This window comes from Lissotriton vulgaris, chromosome 11 (genome assembly GCF_964263255.1).
Source record: "Lissotriton vulgaris chromosome 11, aLisVul1.2, whole genome shotgun sequence".
Classification (NCBI taxonomy): Eukaryota; Metazoa; Chordata; class Amphibia; order Caudata; family Salamandridae; genus Lissotriton; species Lissotriton vulgaris.
In genome coordinates, this window is record NC_141699.1 from 876,502,877 (window position 1) to 876,530,458 (window position 27,582).

The 27,582-nt window shown below is 46.2% G+C and overlaps 1 protein-coding gene across 1 annotated transcript in view; it reads left to right on the top strand.

Annotated features, from left to right (window-relative positions):
* SNED1 (sushi, nidogen and EGF like domains 1) overlaps nucleotides 1–27,582 on the top strand; it is a 2,960,801-nt gene that overhangs the window by 1,736,893 nt on the left and 1,196,326 nt on the right. Inside the window, exons 16-17 of the mRNA XM_086944023.1 lie at nucleotides 13,846–14,019; nucleotides 16,039–16,152. Of these exons, the coding sequence (XP_086800149.1) occupies nucleotides 13,846–14,019; nucleotides 16,039–16,152 (288 nt within the window). The remainder of the gene's footprint in view (nucleotides 1–13,845; nucleotides 14,020–16,038; nucleotides 16,153–27,582) is intronic.

Consider the following 27,582-nt stretch of genomic DNA (forward strand, 5'->3'; position numbering starts at 1 on the left):
AGTGGACATCATATGTCAGGATAACTTCTCACAATTACCTCCTCGACTCCTATTGGTTGGTCGAGTAGGGCTGCGATTGCCTTCGGAATGCAAATTGGAGTGGGATTCAGTATGAGGGGTTTTCCTGCTCGGGGTGTAAGGTCTGATAGCAATTTTGTTTTAACATCTCTACTATTTGCTTGTCTACTTGCACTTCGTCGCCTGAAGGTTTTGTGTTTGAACGAATCAATGCCGCCACTGTCCTCGCTCGGAGCCTTTGCGCCAACATCCTACCACATCTGTCACTGCTCAGGTAGAATTTGTGTCAGAGTCTGAGGAGAGCATATTCTGCCCTATCTATGCCCAGACGCTTCACAAAGAGTCTTTTTTTCTCCATCTCCTTCCAGATTCTAGGTACCCCTGTATGTTTGTGTTTGGCCTCCAACTGTACCACCTCCTGCTATGTGCTCTGGCGCTTCTCGCGGCATAATCGGTTTTCGGACGCCGATATTGCAATGAACTCCCCCCTGATCACTTATTGTAGCATTTTTCCAGACTGCTGCCAGGGACGTGTGATTGGATATCTTCTCCTTCTGCTTGAGTTGGCACACCCCTGATGCGTACATTGTTTCTCCGTGATCGATTTTTCAGGTCTTCCGTTTGAGCTTGCAGCTCGATATGTTACTCTCTTAGCCGTAGGAGTTCTTGCTGCATCATCTTCATCTCCTCCTCGGATCTCTTGCTCTACTAGTGTTGCAGCACGGTCCCCCATCTCATCCAGGTCCTTTCGAACTTCCTTTAGGTCCACTGATAATTGGTTTTGCATTGAGTGATGTCATGAGTGATGTCACTCACCATGTCATGAGTGATGTAATATGTGATGTCATCAGCAGTGCATTGCACGCGCAAGTTATAGTGAGTCCGACTAACTATAACGTGGGAATTTCAATGGTTTTATATCAGTAAAATTTCCAGCTAACTATAACTGGTGTGAAACCTATGGTTTTTTCAGTGAATTTAATAGGTTTTTTAAATGCTAATTCCTAACTATAACCGGTGTGAAACCTATGGTTTTTTCAGTGAATTTCATAGGTTTTTTAAATGCTAATTCCTAACTATAACTGGTGTGAAACCTATGGTTTTTTCAGTGAATTTCATAGGTTTTGTTAATGCTAATTCCTAACTATAAGTTTCACTTTATAAATAAGACTGTTAGCACTCTAGTTGTTCTTTTTAACACTCTGGTACATTCTGTCATTGGGCTACAGTTGGGCTACATCTAGTTGAAATTTGGGCTACATTTACAATTTTTGGTCTCTGGTGGCCATCTTTGGGCTACATTGGGCTACTTTGGGCTACATTTGGGCTACATTTTGGCTCTAACATATATTAAGCCCAATGTAGCACAATACATATTTTTATAAAGTTAATTTTTTTACAAACCACTTCAGAATAGGGCTACCTGTCCCTACAATTATCCCATTTTTTATTTTTTTATTTTTGGGGGGAGCGCTCCCAGAGCGCGCCCCGGAGTGCGCCCCGAAAAGCGTATTTCTGAAAAGCGCCCCCTGGCGCGCTCCGGGGAGCGTCCCGTGAGCGCCAATATCGCAAACGAAAACATGATCGTGACGTATCGCGTAGCCGCGACCGCGTGATACGCACGGCGTAAGCGCACCCGGAAGTACTCGAGCGAATACGATCGCACAACGTAAACTTCCGACGCGCTTACGCTGCGCGCCCCCGGGCGCGTAGCGTAAGCGCGTCGGGTCATGTGAGCAGAAAATAACACTTTTCATTGGTTCATAACAGTTTTAGTTTCATAATGATGAAGCCCCTGGTCTTGTGACCTGAAAATAACACTTCTCATTGGTTCAGGACAGTTTTTTTTCCAAATGATGAAAGACCCCACCTTTTTTCCTTATTCTGACTTTGTCCTTTGACTGAGGAAGACCTGTTTGTTGCTCTCTCTACTTTTTTGCTCCAAATAATGGCTTCAGTAGTAGCATCAGCTGGTGCATCTGCCCCACCACCACCACCACAACCACCAAGAGGACCAGCTCCAAATTATATTGGTGGTCAAGAACAGGAGGAGGAGGAAGAGGAAGAGGAGGAGGGGAGAAGAAGATGGCTGCCAGAAGAAAATACACCTTACAAACCCAAACCACACATTGTATGGCAGTTTTTTTCAATCCCAGAGGGGCAAAAAAAGGTGAATGCGCCCAAGGTGACTTGCCTCATCTGCAATGATGAACTTTCACGGGGCAACCCAAACAAAAAATATTCTTTTGGTAACTATACCATGATTCGGCACATGACCAGAAAGCACCCAAACAACTACTCTCGTGCAGAGTTCAGGGAACTGGCCAGTAACCTCCCCCAGTCATCAAGGACCCCCTCCCAAAGAAACCAACCCACCTCATCAGAACCAGAAACATCCGAGGTGATGCCTTGCATTCAGCCGAGATTTGCTGATTTTAAAATCACTTGTTCTGCATGTGGCAAGCTTATCGCCTATGGCGAAAAAAGCGTTAAGCTCATCGTCCTTGCAGGTGATAATCACAAGTGCCCCAAAAAGAAGTCATTTTTTGGTTTTTTTGCTCCAGTTGAGCCAGTTTCAATTCCCTTTTTTTGTTTCTCCCCCTAAAAAAATACAAAAAAATATAAAACTGTTTAGAAAAGCCAAAAAAAGTTCAAAAAGTTCAAAAAACACAAAAAAATATAAAACAACAAAAAGAAGAAAAAAAAAAGTTCTTTTTAGAACTACCTCCAATTTCTAAATAAAAACTTCATTTTTTAAAAACTCTGTCATCTTTTTCCCTCATTTTACGCTCTCCGGTGCGCTACCTGGTGCGCGTACCGGGCGCTTCCCCCGCGCAAAACAAAACAAAAAAATATTTTAAATGCCCCGCGGGGCCCTTTTATAGCCCCCACATCAAACCTAGGGGGTCAAAGGGGTCTATGCCTGACGCCTTATGGTCAGTTCCCCCTTTGTTTTAGCCACCTCTTATGTCTCGATTTTACCGAGACACAAGATGGCGGCCGCTCTGGACTGTTTCGAATGTTTACAGACACCCGAGAGCCAATCAGCTTTCCATGCGCACCTCGCGTCACGCGCCCGGAGCGCTCCCTGGTGCGCGCACCGGTGCGCAGCTATAGATATATATATTTTTTGTAACCTAAATTACTCAAAATCCACTGCAGCACATATCTTGAGACATAGCAAAGGCACACCAGGCTACCAATCCCTACAATTTTGCCAAATTTGGTGGAAATCCATTCAGCCGTTCGGGTTAAAAGTGAAATCGACCGCCCTATGGAAATTAACATGGGGAAAACGCGTTTTGGGACCCCCCTTTTATCTCGGCCCCCGCTTGACGTATCCCCCCCAAACTTTCAAGGAAGGACCGGAGCTCGACGAGGCCATTTTCAGGAAATTTTCAGGCAGATTCGTCAACCGGTGCCAAATTTATTCCAAATAGAATTTTGAGATTTAACATTGAAAAAAATCCTAACTATAACTACCTACTGGCGACCGCCAGTAGGTAATATATATATATATATATATATATATATATATATATATAAAGCATATTTAAACTTTACAGACTTTACAGAGACACAGTCACTGGATGATGTCATCAGTGATGTCATTTGAGATGTCATCAGTGATGTAAATGTAAATGTCAAGGTATTTGTAGAGCGCACTGTCACCAAGCGGTTTCCTGGCGCTATTACTCATACCGCTGTGGAACCCCTCCTGGCTTTCCCTGTGAAGTGTCCACTCCTGGGCACCCCCAGGGTGAAGCCAGGCATCCACAGCGCTGTTGAGGCCGGTGTGGAGGTTAAGCAAGCTATTGCCCAGAGTTGCAGCGTGGGACCCATGATTAGAATAGGCACCGAGGCGAGAAATCAGGTCCGAGGAATTATGAGCCCAAGACCCGCCGAGGCGGGAATTGAACCCTGGTCCCGAACCAGACCTCTGCATCAGGGTCTGCCGCTCTAACCATTGAGCCACACTCCTCCACTCATGGTCAGTGATGTCACTGACCATGTCATGAATGATGTAATATGTGACGTCATCAGCAGTGCATTGCGGGGGCGCAAGTTATAGTTAGCTCAACTAACTATAACGGCCGAATTTCTCGGGTTTTGTACAAGTGAAATGTCCAACTAACTATAACATCCCTGAAGCCTATGGTTTTTTCAGTGAATTTCTATGGTTTTTTAAAATGCTAATTTCTAACTATAACGTCCCTGAAACCTATATTTTTTTTGGTGAATATATATATATATATATTCACTGAAAAAACCATAGGTTTGACACATGTTATAGTTAGCTGGAAATTTTACTGATATAAAACCAATGAAATTCCACGTTATAGTTAGTTGGACTCACTATAACTTGCGCGTGCAATGCACTGCTGATGACGTCACATATTACATCACTCATGACATGGTCAGTGACATCACTCATGACATCACTGATGACACCATCCTTGTGACATAGTGACAGACCTCCTTTCACTGTAATGTAACCCTTGAAACACATATTCAAAAATAGAAACTGAAATTTAAAAAAAAATGGAGATACCTATATCAGTTACAACAAGCAATTCAGTAATTCCACTATCTATATACACATCCACTCATTCACCAACAGTTCTATATAGTCACTCATACATATACTCACTCATCATATGAAGTGATACACCTATACATCCTGTTACACACCGACAGTCATCCAAAAGTTACTCACACACATATTCACACGTGCAAATAAACTATTGAACATCCATTTATTTGAATATAGAGTTATACACACACTTCCACCTTACTTCTATTGAAAATTACACATATTTATTCTCTTAAACAATCACTTATAGAAACACATACTTATTTAAACAGGAACTCTTACAATCTCTTACTCTCACATATACTCACTTATATACATCAATATTCATATATACTAGATTAAAACATATGTAGTTACTGATAAAGACACTAGTGAGACAGTCATTCACTCACTAACAAACACATATAGACACTCATCCACCCATACAGTCCTGTACATATGCTGTCTTCAAAACACATACAAACAGAGAGTCAGTCACTCATGCATCTATGTGCTAAGTAATACCCCCACCAAACCATATAGACACTCATACTGATACTAAGAAAAATATCTAATAACCCATATACATACGCATGTAGCTACTTACCAACACATGTAGCCACTTATACACAAAGTGAAACACTAATATATATATATTTAAATATTTAAACATAACTCACTAATATTTATTTTTCAGAAAGACACATATTCACTGGATGATGTCATGAGTGATGTCACTGACCATGTCATGAGTGATGTAATATGTGACGTCATCAGCAGTGCATTGCACGCGCAAGTTATAGTGAGTCCAACTAACTATAACGTGGAATTTCATTGGTTTTATATCAGTAAAATTTCCAGCTAACTATAACATGTGTCAAACCTATGGTTTTTTCAGTGAATTTCATAGGTTTTTTAAATGCTACTTCCTAACTATAACGTGTGTAAAACCTATGTTTTTTTCTGTGAATTTCATTGGTTTTTAAAATGCTAATTCAGAAATATGTCGTGTATGCAACCTATACTTTTGTCAATAAAGTTCTGGCAATATTTTTTTCAAAAACAAGCTGTTTTCTTCACTGTTCAAGTTGCATAGAGACTCCTTGTAAAGCGATACAGAATTCGAAGTCTGTACCTTGCCTTTTTTTAAACACATTAAAATTTGTCTGTAAATAAAAATAGCCTTACTAAACTTTCGTGCGCGACCCGGTGTGCGCACTCTCGGCAACAGTTGTCAATAAAATGGATATCGCATTTCCAGGCTTTCGTGCGCGACCGAGTGCGCGCACCTGCCTATATATTTCGTGAAAACTTTGCAATTTGAACTTTCCAAAAACAGCTCCAGGAGCATATTATAAAGGGCGTTTATCGGCTTTCGATCGTGCGCGACCGTGTGCGCGCACCCGCCTATATATATTTCGGGAAAACTTCGCGATTGCAACTTAATAAATTTCTTCATACACCCACCATAGAACTTATACTACTCAGAAGATATATTAAATCCGGATATGTTTCGATTTACTCCTTTTCACGTTTTGAAATTGGACCGCTACTTCCAACCAGATACTATCACCGCGTACACGTCCTGAGACGCGCATGTGAAGTCATGTGACTTGAAAACAACACTTCCAATTGGTTCCTAGTAGTTTCTATGCTGCGTCAATACCTACGCCTGCTTAAAACACATGCACAGTTTTGAAACAGCATGGGCCTGAAAGTCACTGAGTGAAATATCATACATTACAGTCAGCCACTTTCAAGACGCATTCCTTCAGAGGAACACTTACCGTTTATTAGAGGTAGATCGTCCGACTCCACCGGAAAACACCCCTAATAAAAAAGACATATATATAAAATGCGGACTAGCCGCTGTATCGTACTAGCAAACTTTAACTTAAAAATCGTTAGAGAAAACAAAAGGAATCGAACAAAATCAGTAGGCCACTGATAGGATCTCTTTTTGACCTTGCTAAAATAGAAACATTAGGAACAACCCCTCATGAGAAATATGAAACTAGTGAAACTAGTGAGAGAAACCGAGCTCGACGCCATCTTGCCCCCTTTTAGGCCCCATCACGAACATAGATAGCCCTACATAGCAAAACGTGATCTTATCGCCTGCCCAACTTCAGATCTGACCCCCCCCCCTTTTGCTCTCATGTCCTGTCGGAATGTCCGGCTGTAGATTACAATCACATGTTCCATTTGGGAGGGGAAACGACATCAGAGCGACAAATATTAGAAATATACCACACGACAGCAAAATAACAGATTAAAACGTTTTTATTCTTGAACAAAAATATATTAAAACAACTATGGAGAACCATTACGCGAATAGTCCGGAGGCGACACCATGCGCCAAGGCCTGTCCCCAGGATGAACCAAGGAATCCGTTCCTGGGACCGTGGCAAAGAGCAGCCGGTCGCCATCGGCCAGAGAAGGCATGGGCCCGACCAGAGATGTAGTTGTCTTCCCATTCTCTTCCTCTTTCGGCGCCTTGCAGGCCACGAGGGGGGGATGTCTTGCATATGCCTCCGACCCTCCCCCCTCTCTTCATCGCCTGGTCCGGCCATAACAAATGTCAGCAAAACGCCGTGGGGTACACTGGGAGGGAGAGACGGCGCGGACGATAATCTTTCGGCGCCTTGCAGGCCACGAGGGGGGATGTCTTGCATATGCCTCCGACCCCCCCCTCTCTTCATCGCCTGGTCCGGCCATAACAAATGTCAGCAAGTCGCCGTGGGGTGCACTGGGAGGGACAGGCGGCGCGGACGAGCCTCTCCCGCCTCCCCACGTGCAGGCCCCTCAGCTGCACCCCCAACGCTCCACGCACCCGTCAAAGGACTCGTCCACTCTTGCGGTGCAGCGACGCTCCATGCACCTGGCAAAGGACTCGTCCACTGTGGCGGTGCAACGATGCTTCGCCCGACAGGCTTGAGTCCATCAGCTCCTGCAACCCAGTGACTGCCGGTGGTTGCAGATCTTTCCTTTCAAAATGCTGCCAACAATATTTTCTGAATGGCGTAGCCACGAGACGTTGGCGCTCTCATGCTGACGCCAGCCTCAGTTTGAATGACCAACAATCCGGGGCGCGGCGCGGAGCGCGTAACGTAAGCATAACAGGTCATGTGACTTGTTAAGGCTTTTCATTGGTTTAGAAATATTTTTATGAGCATATTTGACTATTTTATTAAAGACACTACACATAACCTGTTTTTCAAGTTATGTTTAATTTTAAATGAAACGGTTTACATTTTCACTTTTTATTTCCAGTAAATTTGAAAAATAAATGTTTATAGTTCCATATGCTGAAGCACGTCAGCTTCCCACCCTATGTCATACAATTCTGACAAATCGGCATCCTCATCATGTTCTTCATCATCCTCAGGATTTAAATCATCTAAGGGTTCCACTTCCACTGACGTTTCAATGACATGTTCAACAATAAGATCGAGACCAACGGATTGCTCATTATCACTCATGGTTAATGTCCTTATCTTTAAAGAAAGAGAACAACAATGAGATGTTGCAGAGTAAGAGACAAATCTCAGACACTATAATAGTAAAATTGTTTAACAAGAGTAACATTTTGCAGCTATTATTTAGCCATGTCCAGCGGTGCTGAGGAGGTGAGTCCTATGTCCAAGTTTTCAGTGAACAGGACTCATCTCTTTTTAACCTTGGATAAGCTTCACCAACTCTGTGTCCCCTGCTCATACTTAAATGTAAAGGAGCAGATTTATGTTAACTGGCGCATCCCCAGAGATGCACCAGTTAATGTGCACCGCTGCTCTGCCACCCATGGTGTGCCGCATTTACAATGTGGAGCACCATTTACTCGCAGTGACAAAATGGCGGTCAACACTTCCTGATTTCCTTCGAATCGAACGTTAACAGACGTCACGCAGCAATAAAAAATTCCGCTCGCGCGCAGCCGCTCGGGTTCGCGTACCCGTCCGCGCTTATAGATATATAATTGACTTTGACTTTAATTTTCTCAACAACTACTGAACGGATTTACACCATTCCACAAAAAGCGTAATCTGCGAGCCGGACAGTTTTGCCAAATTTCTTATAAATCCATTCAGCCGTTCGACCTGTAGCTGTGTCTAAACGTCCTATGGAAAATAACATGGAGAAAACACGTTTTGGGACCCCCCTTATATCTCAGCCCCCACTTGAACAATCCCCCCCAAACTTTCAGGAAATGAGCGCAGCGGACCGAGCCATCTTCTTTGAGAAATTCACAAAGATTCATCCACCAGGGCCAAAGTTATTCCAAATAGAATGTTCAGGATTTCCTATGGAAAACAATCCTAACTATAACTACCTACTGGCGACCGCCAGTAGGTAATATATATATATATATATATATATGTACACATACATATGGATACATATATACACAGACTAAATTTACTTGCATGGATTAGCCAATTAGAATTCTCAATCCATCAGTTGGTCTGTTTTGACGGAAACCCTGGGCGGTGGGTCATGTTGGTCTATTAATACGAGACACACCGACACATCAACAAGAGCAAAACACCACACACACACACCACTGGGCCACCTACAAACATCAGAATAAAACCAGGGAGCCTCACCATACATCAATATCCCCTTGTACACACAGCAACAACAGCACCAAACCCTAGAAAAGTATGGAGCAGTAGACTCCATGCACATAGCAAAACTAGTATTAATACTAACAAGAAGAACCATACACACTAGGCCTCGCACACACAAACAACAGCATGACAAAGCCACACGCATTACTAGGTGAAAACACCAGTTCTAACTGCGACATCTGCCACCCAAGATTCAGTGGGCACCATGCTCACTGCCCACCACTACCCACGTACATACAGCATGACCTCACAGGCGCCTACAGTGCACGAAGCGTCTCCCGGTATAGAGGGTAAAGGCTACAGATATTGTCACTGCACCGAGCACTGCCCTCCTGTGGTATCAGAATTATGCTAAACTATCACTTTCTGCCATTTGATGTTGGTCAAAAATCAGTTTAAGCCTATTTTCAACGAAATAATTCAGCATACATATTTTCAAAAGTAGACAGCAAGAAAGTAAGGCAGAAAAATTGATCAATGCCACTCCAGATTTTTTTTAAATTAAATGGTCCATATCTGCCCCATCCCAGAACTTTCCACCTCAAAATAAAAACAAGTGTTCAGAAGCTGAGGGAACTAATTTAGCCATTTGTAAACAACTATATACACATTTGCAGCAGACTGCAACACTTCCTCAATTCTTGGGTTCAGTAGCACTTGACAAAAAAAACTGTCAAACAACTTAACAGTCACATCGCCTGGCGACAGTAGGAGGCAGGATTCACACCTGCACCGCCCCACCTGCACGTCAGTGGGCCAGAGAGCACAACAACAACACCGCTCACAAGAGAAGCACAACTATATCCATAGCCTGGAACTGCACTTTCTACATGATGGGGACAGATCTTTAGTGATGGAAAAGGGTGGCAGCATTGGGCGCTCTTGAAATGGAGGTTTGGGGGAGGGAAGTTGCTCTCCGGCACTCTGCACACAAATGATGCATTTAAAGAAGACAAAAAGTGTAAAACCGAACTTTGCTGCAGGTCTGTCGAGGGGACGGTATGTGTTTTTTAACTGACTTGAGAAAAAACATAAAGTCGAGAAAGCTAGAAAAATAACTTTAGATACCCTCAAAACAGATCAGGTGTAAAGTTCAGTCCAAGTTGTACTGTGCACTGCGGAAGTATAGTCGAGGCAGTTTAGGAAAGTAAGGCGCAGAAGCAAGAGATTGGTTGGTGCAGTTGCTGCTGCCAGCGAGCTCTCCCCCACGAGAGACACGAGGCCCTGCCTCCTGCGCTCAGAGATGAGGCAGGGGCGCTGCTGCTGACGATGTCGGGAGTCCACGCTTCATTTTAAAAAAAAGTTATCGGCAGGATTCGCGCACCCAGCGCGAATCATGCCAATTTTCTTTTTTTTCTTCTTTTTTTGACTCTGAGGGTCCCTGTCGGATCCCCTGAGCAGGCCCAGTGTGGTCAGGGTATTTCTACCCTGCCCCCTTTTCTTATTTTTCACCTTTTATTTTTACTTTTTTCAGTCACAAGATGACTACCATCAGTTCCTGGTTTGGAGTGTTGGCAGCCAATCCGAAGTCAGTCGCGACTCCTCCTCGTTGCTCAGATATCAAAACTTTTCTTTTTCTAATTTCTCTGGAAATACTGTACGGATTTACACCATTTAAAAAAAAAGAGCTCATTCTGAACCAAGACTTACCTTTTTGTCAAATTTGGTGTAATTCCGTTCAGTTGTTCGGGCTGTAGCTTTGTCTAAAGTTCCTATGGAAATGAACATGGGGAAAACGCATTTTCGGACCCCCCTTTTTTCTCGACCCCGCTTGATGAATCACCCCAAAACTTTCAAGACCGGAGCTGACTGGAGCACCCCATTAGTTAAAAAAAAATTGCGAAGATTTGTCAACTGGCGCCAAACATATTGGCAAAAGAGAAAACGCTTTTTTGGCAACTGCCAATTTGTATATATATATATATATATATCCAAATGTAATTGCAGGCTCTGAACCCCTGCCACTTGCAGCGGAGGGCCTGGACGGGGCAGCCACTCCCCAAATCTCCAAAAAAACAATTCCACACGATACAAAACAGGAATGTCCAGGCCAGCTTTGCAGTTATCCAAGAGCTTTTATTTTAGCTCCTACTCAAGTAGGAGCTAAAATAAAAGCTCTTGGATAACTGCAAAGCTGGCCTGGACATTCCTGTTTTGTATCGTGTGGAATTGTTTTTTTGGATATATATATATATATACATATATATATATATATACACGCAGTGTTTATACTTAAAATGCATGGTTTGCAAAGGCAAATGTGTAGTAAAATTTTGTGTTTTAACCCCTTCAGTGCTGCGCAAATTCCGCTGCGGTGCTGAAGGTTCTAAAGAACCTATGGACTCATAACGGAACGGTTCCGTCATGAGCACAGGCCAACCGATGCTCATGACGGAACCGTTCCGTCATGAGCACCGAAGGAGTTAATAGTAATGAGTTGTAACAGCACTTACTTTGTTACAACCGCGTAGCAATGGCATGCATTGTAAGGGCATGTGCCTATTTCATCATACATTTGGCATAGAGTGGAGTATATTGGAGGGGCACAGAGTGGAGTAGAGTATCGTAGAGTGGAGTGGCATAGAGTGGGGTACACGTGGTGTGATAATGCACTTCTAATACAGACAATACATTTTAAATTGAAATGACAATTATATTTGCACAGACATGCAGTTTTGCTAATAAAACTATATAGCGCTAAAAGAAAAATGTGCGGAAATACTATTGCATAGTGTATTGATTTGTTTTGATCGTGTTCAAATGTTTTGCTTCCAGCACAGTTAAGAATTACAAAAAATTGTGCTTCATGAGTGCTTTCCAAATTCTGATATTTTCCGAGATATTTGCACAGTTCATGTTGTTCATGTTGTTGTGTTCTAGAAAAAAGTCTTTAGTAAGTAAGTAAAATAAATGTGTAGTGTGCACAGTGCCCAGAGGTGCCAGTGTTCTAGCCAACCCCAGAAGCTGCTACAGAGGCAGGAGAGCAAATAAAAAAGGTGAGAAAACTCTACACAGAATCAAAGAGAAAAAGCCACCACCTTTCACATCCCCAGATTGTCAGATAAAGCCTCTCACTTTGATGTCAAAGAAAGAAAAGTAAACATCAAGCTCCTTTGGAAGACAGAGCCTGACATTTTACCTCTGTCTTTGAATGCACAATAAATGTGACAAGATCAGAACAGAATGTAAAGGTCTGTTTACAGAGAGTGATCACCCGTGGAAGAATATAGTAAATAAGCTATGCTTCATAGGCAGGACAAAGACATGGTGGACAGCCTAAACCAAATAAAGCCAATAAATAGAAAGCAAGCAAATGTGAGCTACAAACCTTGAATGCAATGCTAAGCAATGGGCAGTATGCATTCCCAAGAAAGCTTTCCGAATGTCCCCAAGATGTCTTTAGCAAAACAATACCTTTGGCTTAAAAATAGAAGGAAATATGGCCCATCAGGGTAGTGTATTTATACAGGATCTTAGTCATATGGGTTAAGAAAAAGACATAAATAGCACGAAGGTTGAGAAGCTTATTTTGGGCTTTGCGCCTGCAGCTTATCAGTCATCGATTAATACAGTGAAGTAAGGTGAGGTGACAGTAGGAATGAAAGAATAGCATGGCTGCAAAGTTGATCACTCAGTCTTTGGGTGATAGCGCGTAGTTTGAAAGTCATATTAGTAGACTATTACAGTAGTCTTAATTTGCGAATGAAAATAACGTTTATGAGGGATCATATGGGTCAAATGTCTTTGGAGGTTTAAGGCAATTGAGCTCAATTCAAGTTTTTTAGTTCACCATGGTTTTCATTCCCATTCCAGCATCTCACATGCGGTGAAAAGATTCTTGGTGCCCCTCAACAAATATTTTCCTCTGCTCCGGAAAAAGACCATGCCAGTTATAGGAGTGGTCTGATGTTCTCTTTCAAGAAGTGCTCTAAACAACGTATTTATATTAATGCCTTAATGCAACACCAGGGGGCTTTTCATGAACAGTTGTTCCAGTTCAATGCAGAATGCCTCTTTTTATTATGCATCTGCTCTGTCTACAGCGCGTACATTTAACTCACTATTTCTCGGGCTTAGTGCATGGCAGGACAGTTCAGAGACAGAAAGTAATAGTTACTTATTTCTTCATCCGAGCTATGGTGTCTAAAAATCATGCACTTAATTGGAGAAACTCCGAGTTAGATGCATGCGCTTTCGACAGTGCAAATGCATACACTGGTCCCAGCACTAACCCACACAACTATTCATGAGACAGCTCCCAGCCTTTTATTATATCCTTTAATGTTTACGAATCCCACGAAAGATAGCGGTCCGCGGTAGGGTATGGTATAGCGTGTGTGTGTGTGGGGGCGGAGGGGGCGACACAGAGGCAGTTGCCCAGGTTGCAAAATTCTTATGGAGCGCAATATTTCAAAAGAAGAAAATGTATTACTAATTTTGTGGAAGGAAGTGCTAACGGTCCAGGGACAGGGGGTGCAATATTTGCCTTGGGTGCTGGCAACCCATGTTATGCTGCTATTGGTTGACCTTTAAAGATTTTTAATATTTGGAAACTGCATTGATACAATTTCTGAGTTTGAGGATATCGCAGCTGACTTTCTTTTGCTTCCTCCTGCCATCACCTAGAGCTGGACTGTGGAGTTCCTACAGAGGTGAAACATTCCCGGGTGACCTATAATTCTACAACGTTTGCCTCCGTGGCCGAGTACCACTGCAACTTGGGTTATATCATGAGCCCTAGAAACAACCCCCGAATATGCGGTTCTCATGGGGCTTGGAGCGCCCCTCCAGAGTGTGATGGTGAGTAGTGAAACAATAAGACTAGTGTGTTCTAAAAGGGAATCATCTCAGGAACTCTCCCTACTCACTCAGAAACCCGCTATTTAGGCTTAGCAGACAATGGAGGATATTCTCAAGAACGTGCAATAATTATCGCCAACCTAGGTTAACGCAATTTTACATAACGCCGTCAATTGCGGGTATTCTCAACACGCCGGCAACAGGCGATAGTTTCCTGATGACACGTCATATGTCTGCGTTAAAATTACTGGGATGCCGATAAAAAAGGAAACCCAAATGTAAAAAAGTGGTAATGGTCCCAACAGCGATAAAAATGTCAGCAATAAGCAGTGCTAGGCTTGCTATTCCCACGTCAGGTGGGAAAAATCACCATAAAAGCCGCCAAAAAAAAAAACACAAAACAACTGAGAAGCACCATGTAGGAAGCTGGAGCAACTACAGGGGTCAACCAGAACCACACAAACCCCTCAGAGGACCAGCCAGGGACCTCGGGGAAGGAGAAGGGAAGTTCTGCATTGCCTCGGTGGTAGTCAAGGGGGGTCCTGGGGGTGGGGGTGGTCCTGGGGGTGGTGGCTGTGGGTGTGGTGGTCCTTTTGGGCCCTTTTGGGTCTTCAAGCTGCATGATTAGTAGCTCCATGGCATCTGTTGGTCTTCAGATATGGCTCTGGGCTGGAGTCTCCCTATACTGCAGGTTTTCGTCCTACTTAAGACCAGAAAAAAGCAGGTCTTAAGTCCCTGCTGCTAACGTGCCTTATCGCCTGTTTTTGGACCGCATCACCGATCTGGCTGGTCGTTGAGAATATCGCGAAGTGGTGTTAAGGTATGTTTTTGCATGGGAACGCCTACTCTGCATATGATAAGCGTTAGTTTTGTGGCGGAAAAGTGCTGCTAAATCTGCAATGAGTCCTTGAGAATATGCCCCTTTGTGTTATTGGAAAGCGGGTTAGGAGTGTTGTCGAGGTATCAGGAGCCCAGAGGGAGAGCTGAGAATAGGGCCTCTTGGTTGAGGCTCCAGGTGATGATGCCCAAGAGGAGAGAGAACTGGGGCACACGATCTAAGACATGCCTGGCGGGTGGGGGGAGGAAATGGAGGGTGGGGGGGAGTTGTCCTTTGGCATGAAGCAAGCAAAGACAGCATATAACAAATAGTTTGTTACCTCTCAGAAGCAGATAATGTCGAAAGATTTCATGCATAGGCGTTAGTCATACCAAAACTAAACTCTGACATAATGTGAAACTGTTCGATAGGGAATGAGAAGGGCAATGAGGCATGACGATTAGAATGTACTGCAATGTCAGCTGTATAACGAATGTATCTAGTAAAGGATTAATAAAATGTATTTTTTTCAAAAAGTGTGTAATGGGAAGGCTACAGTTTACTACTATATCAAAGCGTCCTAATATTTCAAATTTAAACACATTTACTTACACAAATTAATAATGCTTGACAAACAGTTGTCTTTAAAGTGTAATAATGAGATACCTTTCTCTCACTTCCTTTCCTTCTTCCTTTCCCTCTTCTCTATCTCGCTACCTTTCTCTTTTGTCTCGCACGTCTCACCCTTGCGTTTCTCCCTTCTGTCTCTTTCAAACGTATTTCCCGCTTTCTCTACCCTTTCCTGTTTGCTCTGTATTTCTATCTTTTCCCGTACCTCAATCCTTTCTCGCCATGCTCCCTATCACCCTCCATCTTTATCTCGTGGACTTTCCATCACCCCACTTCCCCCCTCTTTCCTTGGTCTTCCTGGTGTCTTTCTCATTTACCCACCCCCCTTCTCCGCCCTTCGACTTTTCTTGTACCTTATTCCTTAACTTTTCTATTTTTACTGAACACCTTTTCTCCTTTCATCAATATTTATTTTCATTGTCACTTAATTTCTCCCCCCCTTACCCTATTTGCTCCTCCGCTTTCTACTGCTGTCTTTCCTTAATGTCCATCTTTCCTCTTGCTGATTTCTCATTTCCTTCTCCTTTTCCTGTCCCTTGCATTCTTCTCCTCCCTCTTTTACCTTTGTACAGAAATTGACGAGTGTGCATCACAGCCATGCCTAAATGGAGGAGTATGCAAGGATCGCGTTGCCGAGTTTCTATGTTTGTGCGAAGAAGGATATACAGGATACTACTGTGATTTTGGTAAGAGAGAAAAACACTTGCTTACATTCCTTTAGCCATTTTGTAAAAGCTATGTTTCTTGGGTTTTATCATTTTTTGACATTAGTAGTCATTGCAGGATAAGAACACAAGCATTTACAATGCAATAGGTCTCGCAATGGCATTGTTTTGAGCTATTGGCATTGAAAATGTTATAAATATTTTTTCCCTTCGTGAAGCATTAATCAAGTAATGGCGTTGTAAATTACTATTTCTCTTAGCCCCTGTTGACCCCCACATACAGACATACATAGAAACCCCGCTACAAACGGGCACACATGCATCCACACGCTGAGAAACACACGCACCCCGTGAGACAGACACATTAATACATAGAGGCACACAGGTTCACCGAAGCAGTGGCGTAACGAAACTTGAGGGCCCCCCCTGCAAAGCACATGGAGGGGGCCCCCCCCCGGCGGCCAGGCTCAACACATACCACTTTGCCCCACCACCCGAAAATCTGGTATATTTTGACTTGAAACCTCCAACATTTAATGAAATGCTTCTATATTGTCTTGGCTTACAGTTCTAATGAGAAAGTGGGAAACCCTATTAAAATATAAGCTACGCCATTTGTAACAATACTGTCAAGAGCAGATTATTTAACTGAGGCAGCAATCAGAACAAGGCCAAGGAGCGATCCTGTTGTCTCAGGAACTGCCTCTGGCTGAAGAACAAAGAACAACTATGAAGGGTCTGAAATAGTATTGACATTGATGGACAATAACTTGAAAAGACAAGCCCAAACCTGCAATTTCATAGACTCGACTGACAATATACATGAGAATTACACAAGCTATAATTCAGTAACCTGCGAATTCCAAGAGAAATAGACTAGTGAATTATCAAAATGCCACACCCTTCCGACAGTCTAGGTCTGTGCATGACAATAACGTGAACTGAGGAAGCAATTTCAATTTCTACCATCATGCACACATATTACAGACAAGTGCAAGCAACACCATAAATAGCATGTAGAATAAAAACAAACTATATCAGCAAGTACCTAATGACAGAATCTATACACACTGTAGTTGGTAAAGCAAAAGAAAACTGCAAATACTTCCAAAGTGCATAATAAAGCAATCACCAGTCCAGCAATATACAAAAATCAAGCATGTTTTGTAAAATAATCCAACTTTCTTGCATCAAGGTGAAAATACTTTCAAAGTGCATGATAAAAACAAGTCCAACAGTATGCAAAAATGAAGCCAGGTTAGTCAAACAATTCTCTGTTTGGTGTGTACATAAAGCACATATATGTCAAAGCAACTGGTAAACAATAACAACTACAACACCATACAATCATCAAACTGGTTTAGACTAACAATTCACTTTTTGAAGGCTGAAATATTTCAAAGTGACTGGCAAAACAGTAACAAGTACATCAGGAAGCAGCATACAAAAATCAAACCGCTTTAGTCAACAAATGCCCTTTTGGTTTGTGCACGAAGGTGCGAATATTTCAAAGTGACTGGTAAATTAATAACAAGTACAGCACGCAGAAGCATACCTAAATCAAACCTATTCAGTTAAACTAATTCCCCTTTTGTTTGTGCATGAAGGCATACATTTTTCAAAGTGCCTGATAAAGCGATACAATTTAGCAGCATAAACATCAAACCCGTCCAGTCAAACAATGCCCCTTTTATTTTTGCATAAAGGTGCCGGAGCCCATTTTGCCCGTGCCTTAAAATGTCTCTGGATAGCACCTGCCTTTAATGGTTGCAACAATCTCCCATCCAGTAATGGAAGCTTAAGAGGCAGCAATTGTGATCTGGGGAAAAGTAAAAAAGGCCCTGGCAAGAGGTGATCCCAAGGATATGGCTCGACAAACATGATATGTGGCAGAGCACTTAGAATCAGGCCTGGGCCCTGGCATGGAACAGGAGCTGAGAATTTACTGCTTATGAAAGGAAGTGTGAGGGAATATAGTCGACCCATCACGAAATGGTGGGCATGTAAATGGAAGTAACAAGGTGGCCTGAGACCGTCCTGCAGGTAAAGGGGCACCAAAACCTTTGCACCTAAATAATTTGAAAAAGATATCTTTCAGCCCCTCGCGTTGGTTCGTGAAAAAGCAAAGGCATGTACATTTTAGTTAAAAGCAACCAAATTTGCTCAAGTGGCAAATGATTTCAAACAAATAGTATCTAGTTGTAAGCTTGCTTTTAAAATATGTGCACACATCTTTTTTCCAATACACTCCCCTCCCATATAACAGCTCTCCGTCTGAGCAAGTCTATATTGAAGTGTTTTAGGATGTTCAGAGTAAAGCTGGAGATGATAACGTGGTTAGGTGTTAACCCCCCCCCATGCTTCTGACGAGCTTAGCTCGTCATGAGCCACGGTGGCCGTGTGCTCATGACGAGCTGAGCTCGTCATAACAGCCGCAACGCTCGCACGTGGGGCTAATTCCCCCGCTGTGCTGAAAATTCCACAGAAACAAGTGTGGCTGTGATAAGCTGAGCTATTCATGAGCAAAGCGCCACCGTTCTGCGTGACGAGCTGAGCTCGTCACGAGCACGGGGGCGCTGTGCGCACCTCCCTCCCCCCAGCACAGCGGGGGAATCAGCCCTGCAGGTAAGGGGTTAAAGGGAAAAGTAAGATTCCGATCACCTTCTTTTCTCTTTTGCCGATGAATGCAATAGAATTTTAGAAGGGAGTAAAGCGTACTATATTAATGGGTTGGTTATGCAGAGTGATGGACACATCCTTTTTTCCACAGAGAGATTATTGTGAAGATGAACCTTGATCTTTAAAAATGGAGAAGAATACTGCTCATTCTGTGAACAATTAACATCAATACTGGGAGGAGTAAGAGACTTATGTGTCCTCACATTATAAACTCTGTGGTCTACAAAAAATATACATTTTCGAACAACTCGTTATTTTCAACTTGGTTGACAATTCTGTATTAGCATAGCAGTGTGCTTAAAAAAATCAAAGCCTATATTCAACTCCGTCAGCTCATGGTTCAAAACGCGGGAATTACCATATAATGTCCAGTGATAGACATATCTATACTATGGAGATCAAATGGCTGTGGCACTGGGGGTGGCACACTTGTGCCCATTCACAGATTGGCTTTGCCCCTTGATTCTCCAGTGGCCATCACCGACCTAAGCCTCAGATAACAAATCATGGAAGCGAGAATGAAAGTCCTGAGTTAGCTGGGGGATTTAAACCAGAGGCGCAACCAGACCCGAACTTCAGGGTTGGTTACCACTCTCTGCCAGGGCAGGCCCTAGCACTGGTCGAACACGGTGCAAGTCTTTTTGGCGCCCCCTCCTCCATTTCCATGAATTCCCTCACTACCACTCACCAACAATGCACCTCGTCTCACTATAGCACCTTTCTGACAAACATTTCATTTTTTTATAGCGCTACTCACACTCAGTTCTGTGATCTGCATGGCAGACATTCTTTGTAGCAGGCATATTAACCCTCTGCGCTTTGTGGGTGGCACGAGTGCCCATGTGAGTGCACAGTGAGCGATGCAGCAGTGTGAGAGTAGGGTAAGAGGCGTGACTGCAGGGTGAGTGAGTTGACCATATGAATTTGGGTGCGGATGTAACTTCAGAGTGGGACGAAAGAATGCATAGTTAGTGATGGGGTTGTTTGAATGAGATTGCAAATTGAACAGTGAGGGGGACAGGTGGGTGAAGGGTGAGGTGTATGCCTATATGACTGCAGGTTGAGGTACAGGGTGAACAGCACAAGTACATTTTGAGTGCAGAGTGATCACTGTGAGTGCAGGGTGAGTGAGTGATTGGTGTGAGTGCATGGTGATCAGTGTGAGTGCATTGTGATCACTCTGAGTGCAGAGTGAGTGTAAAAGTGAAGGGCAAGAATGAGGAGTGAGTTGTCTGAATGCAGGGTGCATTCCCAGACACTTGAAGTAAAGCAGCATGTTATTGACTGTTGCATAGGGTTTCAGATATAAGTTCAACTATTGCTATTATGGCATTATAGGGATAGCAGGTTTAGGAAATAAATAATGTGCTGATACTGCGACAAACATCCAGTCTTATGATTACGGTTGCCAGCCCATTTTTTTTGATGTCCCAGACTGACTTATCTGTGCATACTTCGAACAGTAAATATAAATAGAAAGCACTTTTAATTGTGTTCTAGGGCTGCCTGAATGATCCATGACTGATAATTAAAGGGAATAAAGACAGAAAAGTCACATTACAAATGAATACATTTTTATATATAACAAGGGCACAAGTCCTACATTTTTTTTTTAAAAAGTGGGGTGGACTAACCTGTTTAATCAGTATGCAAGTGACATCATGGCGTGTGACAGCACGGCGCGTGACACCAGAGGACCGTGACAGTACAGGAAGTGGCATCATAAGAAGTGACATCAGATCTTAAGCACTCACATGTATGTTTAAACATGTCTATCATGAGTACATTAAAGCACATTTTCCAGTATACAGGGAATCCCTCCTGATTTAGGCAGAAGATTTGCACTTTTGTAAGCTACACATAAGTGTTGCCTTTTGTCAGCGTAAACTTATTCTACCCATACTGCTGTACTAAATTATTACAACGCCTCCTGAGGGGTAGTAAGCACTATATAAATGCTATTTATTTTATGTAAATACTGGAAAAGACCAACACATCTGACATTCTTACAGCTCATGCATATCTCCTAAACAGAGCCTGAACAAAGTGAAACGCTGCCTCTTTAAAGTATGTGTGAAATGCTTTCAAGGTGTGAGCCTTTGTTTCCCCTCTGCTGAATTTACCTTTTGGTGTGAGGCTTCTGAGTGCTGCTTGCCAGGAAAATCCAACAAAAGGAGGCCTGATGACCCCTCAGATTGGATCTTTGTTGTGGGCCCAGCAGGGGTCTGAACTAAGAAAGCCATGACCCACCTGCACGTTATTGCGATCGTAAACTGAGAACAACGTGCAGAATGTGTCCCGGGTGGTGTTTTCAAATTACACTGGGACACATTCCACTATTTTTCATTGGAGCCCAACTTCTAGGCCGGGTGGAAGGCGTCCACCTTGTGAAAATAGTGGGTGGACGCTGGTAATGGTAAGTGTGCTTGCAAATTAGTCGGCATACCCAGGCGTGGTCACTGAAGCCCCAATATCGTGCCTAGTAGATGGCCTACAGCTGAGGTTTCTTGTATTTTCTTATTAAGAGCCCAGCTGCAGTATTACGCCATGCCTCGTTGTCTGCAAGGCTTTGTGTGGGACGGAAATGAAAATCAGCTTCTGGAGGGATTGATGTAAAAAGTACATGTCTGGATTTTCACACCTCTGAAACCTTCTCACTCAATCGCAACCTCCATAAATATTTTGGAGCATGGAGAAATACTTTGAACATTCTTTTTTTTTTTTACAAATGCTATCTTAGTGGCTGTTATTTGGTGCCTTCATCGCACCCCCCCTCTTACGGTCGACCAGGGTATGAACGAAAGGTTTGTTATTGCCAGTTATGAGTGCCTTACCTACGTCAGCAGTTTAGATAAATGGCAGGGTTTTAGAAAGCTACGAGGCTGTTGGTAGTTTCAGCTTTCCGTACTTTGTGCACCCGTAGCACAGTGTTCGTACACGGTTGCAATATTGTCAATACACTATAATTATGCGATTCTGCCAAGTTTTAAGCATAAATATTGAATCACTACACTTGCCATATATCCACCATCTGTTGGGTAATTTACAGATTGAAAAAAAACGTATCTCAAACAGATCAAAAAATACAAATGAAAAGTGCCGCGTGTGGTACTTCCTATCAGCTAATGATTGGTACTAATAAGGCATTACCTTTCCCCAGACAAAAACGCACATACAAAAAATACTGCCACATTACGCCTATTATTATGATGCACAAGTTAGTCATGCTAATTTGATTCTCCACTGTCGAATAATTCCTTGGGCCCTGAATGTAGTACGCACACTGCATCATTTTACTGCTGAGGGGTAAAGAAAGCCGAACACTTAGCACTTCAGCATCCGTGAGAATAGTGATGTCCTATTACTTACCGGTAATCTTCATTACTCCGGGTCCCGTAGTCCTCAACACCTTCATACTTACAAGTGAAGATGATCATCTCCCGACAGAAAAAAACAAGAGGAATGCTGGGATACTAATACTGCCCCTCCCCCCGGGAGTACATAAGCAGTACTTACCCAGCAGCCCTCCTGTACTAACAAGCCCAGACAGGAAGGCCGGCCGTCCGGGAGGGAGGGAGGGGCGTATGAAGGTGTCGAGGACTACGGGACCCGGAGTAATGAAGATTACCGGTAAGTAATAGGACATTACCCCCAGGTCCCTCCGTCCTCGACACCTTCATACTTACAAGTGGAGAATACCAAAGCAGAAAACCCGGCCTTCCGCACGCACAAGCACACCCAGGAAACCACAACAAAAGCAGCCACCCAAGGTAGCACCGAGAAGGAGGAAAGGAAGACCGCAGGAACAGGCCGGCCCGCAACCCAGAACAGGACAGCAAGGACAAGGACCGGAGACAAAGAAAAAAAAGGCCAGGGCTCCAAAGAAAGGAGGCCGAAACCGGCAACCAGGATCCGGACCAGGACCAGGACACCAAGACCAGCCAAAACAACCCACCGGAGAAGACCGCCCAGGCCAGGACCAGCAGGAAGGCACACAGGGCCAGGCAGACCCACCAGGAAGACGAGACAACCCGGAAGAAAGCCAAAGAAGGAACAGCCAACAGAGCGCAGGCACAAGCACCTAGCCCAAAAAGGAAGGAGAAGCACAGGCCAGAAACACGGCCAAACTCCCAAAAGAAAGGACACGAGCCCAAGAGAACCGAGGAGGAAACCCCACCGAGGAGGCCCAGGAGGCAACAAGCACCCAGGTGCCGAACAGGACGAGAACCCGACCCAAAAGACAGGGACGGGAAGGAACCCCAGAACCCAGCCGAAAGCCCACCAAACACGGAGAGGCCAACAAGACCGGAAACCAGCAACAAAGAAAACACAACCAGGACGGGAACAGACAAACCGACCACAAGCCCTGAAAACCCCAACCCCAAAGGGATGGAACACAAGGCAGGAGGGGAGCACAGAGCAACCGGGAAACCCCAGCAGCCTGCCAACGAGGCACAGAGGGCAGCACAAAGAAGGCGCCCAAAAGACACAGGAACCCCACACCCAGGCCAGGCAAGCAGCAAGGGCAGGAGCAACGGGAAAAAGAAAGCCCAGGGAGGACAGCACCCAGACCACAACCACAAGGCCCCAACCCAGCAACGCCGGAGAGAAGCCAAGCAAACCGCAAAAAAGAGGCCAACAAACCCCAACAGAAACGGGAAGCCAGGACCAGAGCCAAGCAACCCGACCACGCAGGAGAAACAGCAGGCCCAAGCAAACCCCGAAGGAGAGCAGAGGACCAAGCAGCAGGAAACCACAACCCGCAGCCCGGATGGAGGGACCCGGAGAGGCACTAGCACCACAGAACAGCCCCCCAACCAGAGAGGGAGAGGCAGCCAAACAGACCCACACATGGAACAAATCCCGGGAAAGCAAGGGAGGAAGGAGCAAGCCAGGACCACAGAACCAGGAAAGAACCCGGAAAAGGCCGGCAACAAACCCCCAGAGCAGGTCAAAAAGGGTCAGCACAGCCCGAAAACCCAGAAGGCACAGCCCGAAGCCACACACAACCAGCATGTAGCCGGCAGAACCCTAGCCACAGAACCCCACACAGGTCCACCGCACCGGGAAAACAGGCCCCGGAAGAGAACCAACAGCAGGAGAAGGCACAGAAGGAACCACCAGGAAGCAGCCCCAACGCAGAACACCCCGCCAGGGCCCAAAGGCAGACCAGCAGGGAAGCAAAGACCAAAAGGGAGCCCCACACGCATGAGCGGCACGCCCAAGCCAAAAAAACCCCGCCAGGCACCCACTAAGGGAACCAGACGAGACCAGAACACCCACGAGAGCAGAAGGAACAAGAAGCCAACAGCACCCAGCAGCCCCAGGAGGCCAGGCAGGCACCAACCCGGCCCGATCAGGCACAACCACCGAGCAGACAGCGGAGCACGGGGACAGCACACCACTCCAGAGAACAGGCGGCACAACAGGACACGGCCACAGCCAAGAGGCCCCAGCCAGGAACAAACCAGGCAGGCACAACGGCAGAAACAGGAGGGGCGGCCAGGAAACCCCAGAAGCAAGCCAAAGGCAAGAACCGGGAGAGCCAGAGCAGAAGCATCCAGGCCAAGCAAACAGAAGGCCCCGGGACAACCCCGAAGCCCCAGGCCGCAGCAAAGGGAAGCCCACAGCACCAGGCAGACCCAGACGATGGCCCAACCAGGCCAGACCCAGCAAACCCGCAGGGAACCGACGAGAACAGGAGCAGGCAGGGAGGAACAGAACAGAACATCCGCACCCAAGGCAGCACAAGCCACCCAAGCGCAGGGAGCAACCAAGGACAGGAACCAGGCGCAGCCCAAACGCTGACCAACCCCACAGAAGCCAGTAAGCAGAGGCGAGGAACCAGGGAACACAACCGGAGCAAGGCCACCACAGCCAGCCGGCAGCGGAGACAAGGCCACCCACGGAGAAGGCAATCGCCGAAGAAGCGAGAAGCGACCCAAACAGAAGAGCAGCAGAGGGCGAGGCACAAGCAGGCGGCAGGGAGAACCCAACCAACCCAGAGAAAACCCCAGGAGCAAGCAAAAAGGCAGCGCCAGCGAAAAGGAACCAGCCCCCACAGAGGCGACAGGAACCCACGCCAACCCCAGAGGAAAAAACCCCCAAGCCCGAGTGACCAAGAGCAGGGGCACCACCGAAGAAGGGCAGGCGGCAAGGCAACAGGCCAGGAACATACACCCGACCCCGTAGACCAAAAGAGGAGCACAGGACCACAGCGCTCGACCGACCAGCACCCATCAGATACCCACACACCGCGCACGGTGGGGGCAACAGAGAACACCATAGCGACCGAGCACCAGAAGCACACAGAAGCACCTGCCACTGAGCAAACACAGGAAGCAAGCAGCGCGGGCACCGGTGGCAGCAGCAGGACAACCCAAAAAGGAAGAGGGGACGAAGCACAGCGCTGAAAGCTGGCACCCCAAGCAGGAAGCCCTGGCACAAACCACGGCACCCCCAGAATACCAAGACGCTGTAACACGGCACAGCTCGAAGGACAGACAGTCACCACCCCCAGGACCAGCCTACGAGACTCCCAGAAGAAGAAAGGGGGTGAAACAGCCAGAACAGGGGCCAACAGCAACAAGGCCCCCACCGACACAGCGAAAAAACACCCAAAAAATAAAGGCAGCCTAGGGATGCCAACCCCTTGAAACCCAATTGGGCGAGCGCGGAAAGGCCAGGGCCAAAAGGACGAGACACACAAGGACCCCCAGAAGAAAGCTGCGTGGGCTCCAGTCATGAGTGTGTGTCCATCAGAAACCAACACCGAAGCCCCCACCAACACTGCAACCATGCCCAGGAATGAGCTGGGGGCCTGCCCGTAGGGCAGAGAGCCCACAGGAACGAAGAGCACGGGACACAGCCCCACAGAAAAGTAGCACCAGACGCACCAAAAAGTACATCAGGAAGGGCACAGCAAGTGAAAATAAACAAATACAGCATCGGAGCCAGAAGCCCCGGGCCCCAAACTATCAGCCCCAGCAAGAACGGGACATGACATCCCAAGAGACCACGTACCCTAACACCCAGGCGAGCCACAAAAAGAGGGCAAGCCCAAGCCCCAGGACAGGCCAGAGGACACCCAGCCAAGGCCGGGGAGCTGCCGGAACCCGCAGCACCACACACAGAAGGGCAGCGCCGTCCCCTGACAGAGGGAGCCCGGGAGCAGGGAGGGGGAGCAGAGGCACAGAGCTGGGCTTTAACACAGAGCAGCAGCGCCCGGGGAAGAGAAGCATGAGTAAAACACCCTGCCAGCCAGACACCCCGGCACAAACCCCAGCGCAGGAAGAAACAGGACAGCACGGGAAAGGAAAAAGATCCCGAAATCGGGACTCACCCGGAGCGGGGGCCAACCACTGGAACAAGGCCCCCACCTGACCCGCACTCCAGAAGCCAGCACGGAGTACAAAGCGACCTCAGCAACCACCATGCATCGAACAACTCCAGGCAGGAGAACAGAGGTCAGAGGGGAAGCAGTACTGTGGCAGAGCGCATTCCACGCACGTACAATGCCCCGGGTCCACCCCCGGCACCTCCAGACGTCTCAGTCCAGTGCCACGGCTGTAATCCAGAAGGCCTCCTAAGAAAACGAGGAAGGAAGACAACAGCAAATAAAAAAGGCACCAGGAGGACAAGCGCACCAAGTGCGCCCGGCAGGAAAGGAAAAGAACCCGAAAACGGGACTTACCAGGAGCAGGAGCCAACCCCAGCAACAAGGCCCCCACACCTCCGTCCGTCCGGAAACCAGCAGGAGCCCATCCAGCGAGGCACGGCTCCCCGGCCAGGCTCGGGAAGCCGAGCCCGCGACCCGGAAGCAACCGGGAACTCCAGCACCAGCCACAAAGGGCCGGTAGGTGCAAGCAGCACACAGCAAAGCCGGGAAATCCAACACCGGCGCCAAAAAGAGACTGACTCCAAGCAAGCCCGGCAGGCCAGGAGGCAGTCCAGGGAACCCCGCGCCCACACAGCCAGGCAGCGGGGGGGGGGGAAGAGAAGCACCGCCACTCAAGCCCAGCAGGAGCAGCACCAGCACACCATCCAATCTGTCGACAGACAGAAAAAAAGAACAGGAGGGCTGCTGGGTAAGTACTGCTTATGTACTCCCGGGGGGAGGGGCAGTATTAGTATCCCAGCATTCCTCTTGTTTTTTTCTGTCGGGAGATGATCATCTCCACTTGTAAGTATGAAGGTGTCCAGGACGGAGGGACCTGGGGGTAATGCAGGCTTTATGTTAATGCAGCTCCGATGCCAGCAAACCCCCTCTGGAAACAAATCTGGCCACTTCATGCCTCGTGCCCCAGTTGGGGATTACCTAGTCTAACAGATATGTTATGTGACTCACCAGGAGCGCAGGACCACTTACATCCAAGTGGCCACTCAGAGGCTAGCAATAATTATTAAATTATGGCCGGCCGGCGGCCGCACAGTCCCTGTTGTCTCGGGGATGCTTCTCCTCTTCAGTTCACTCGCACTTTTAATTGCGTGAGGCGCATGCATGACAATGGTTATGCTGAGACGTGCGCGCCGCGCACCATTCAATTTATGAAAGAGGCCACAGCAAGGTATTTACGGCGAGCTTAACTATGTGCTGGCTGTGAGACCGCAGAGGGGGCCCCTGAAGGGGAGGGGGGACCGCCCCCCCCCCAACGCGGGGGCTGCGGGGGCCTGTGTTAGCCCCTGCACCGAAGCACGTGATCACACACGCAGGCACACTGAGTCACAGGCACACTGAAGCTTTGGGTCTGGCAGACTAGCTGAAACACCAGA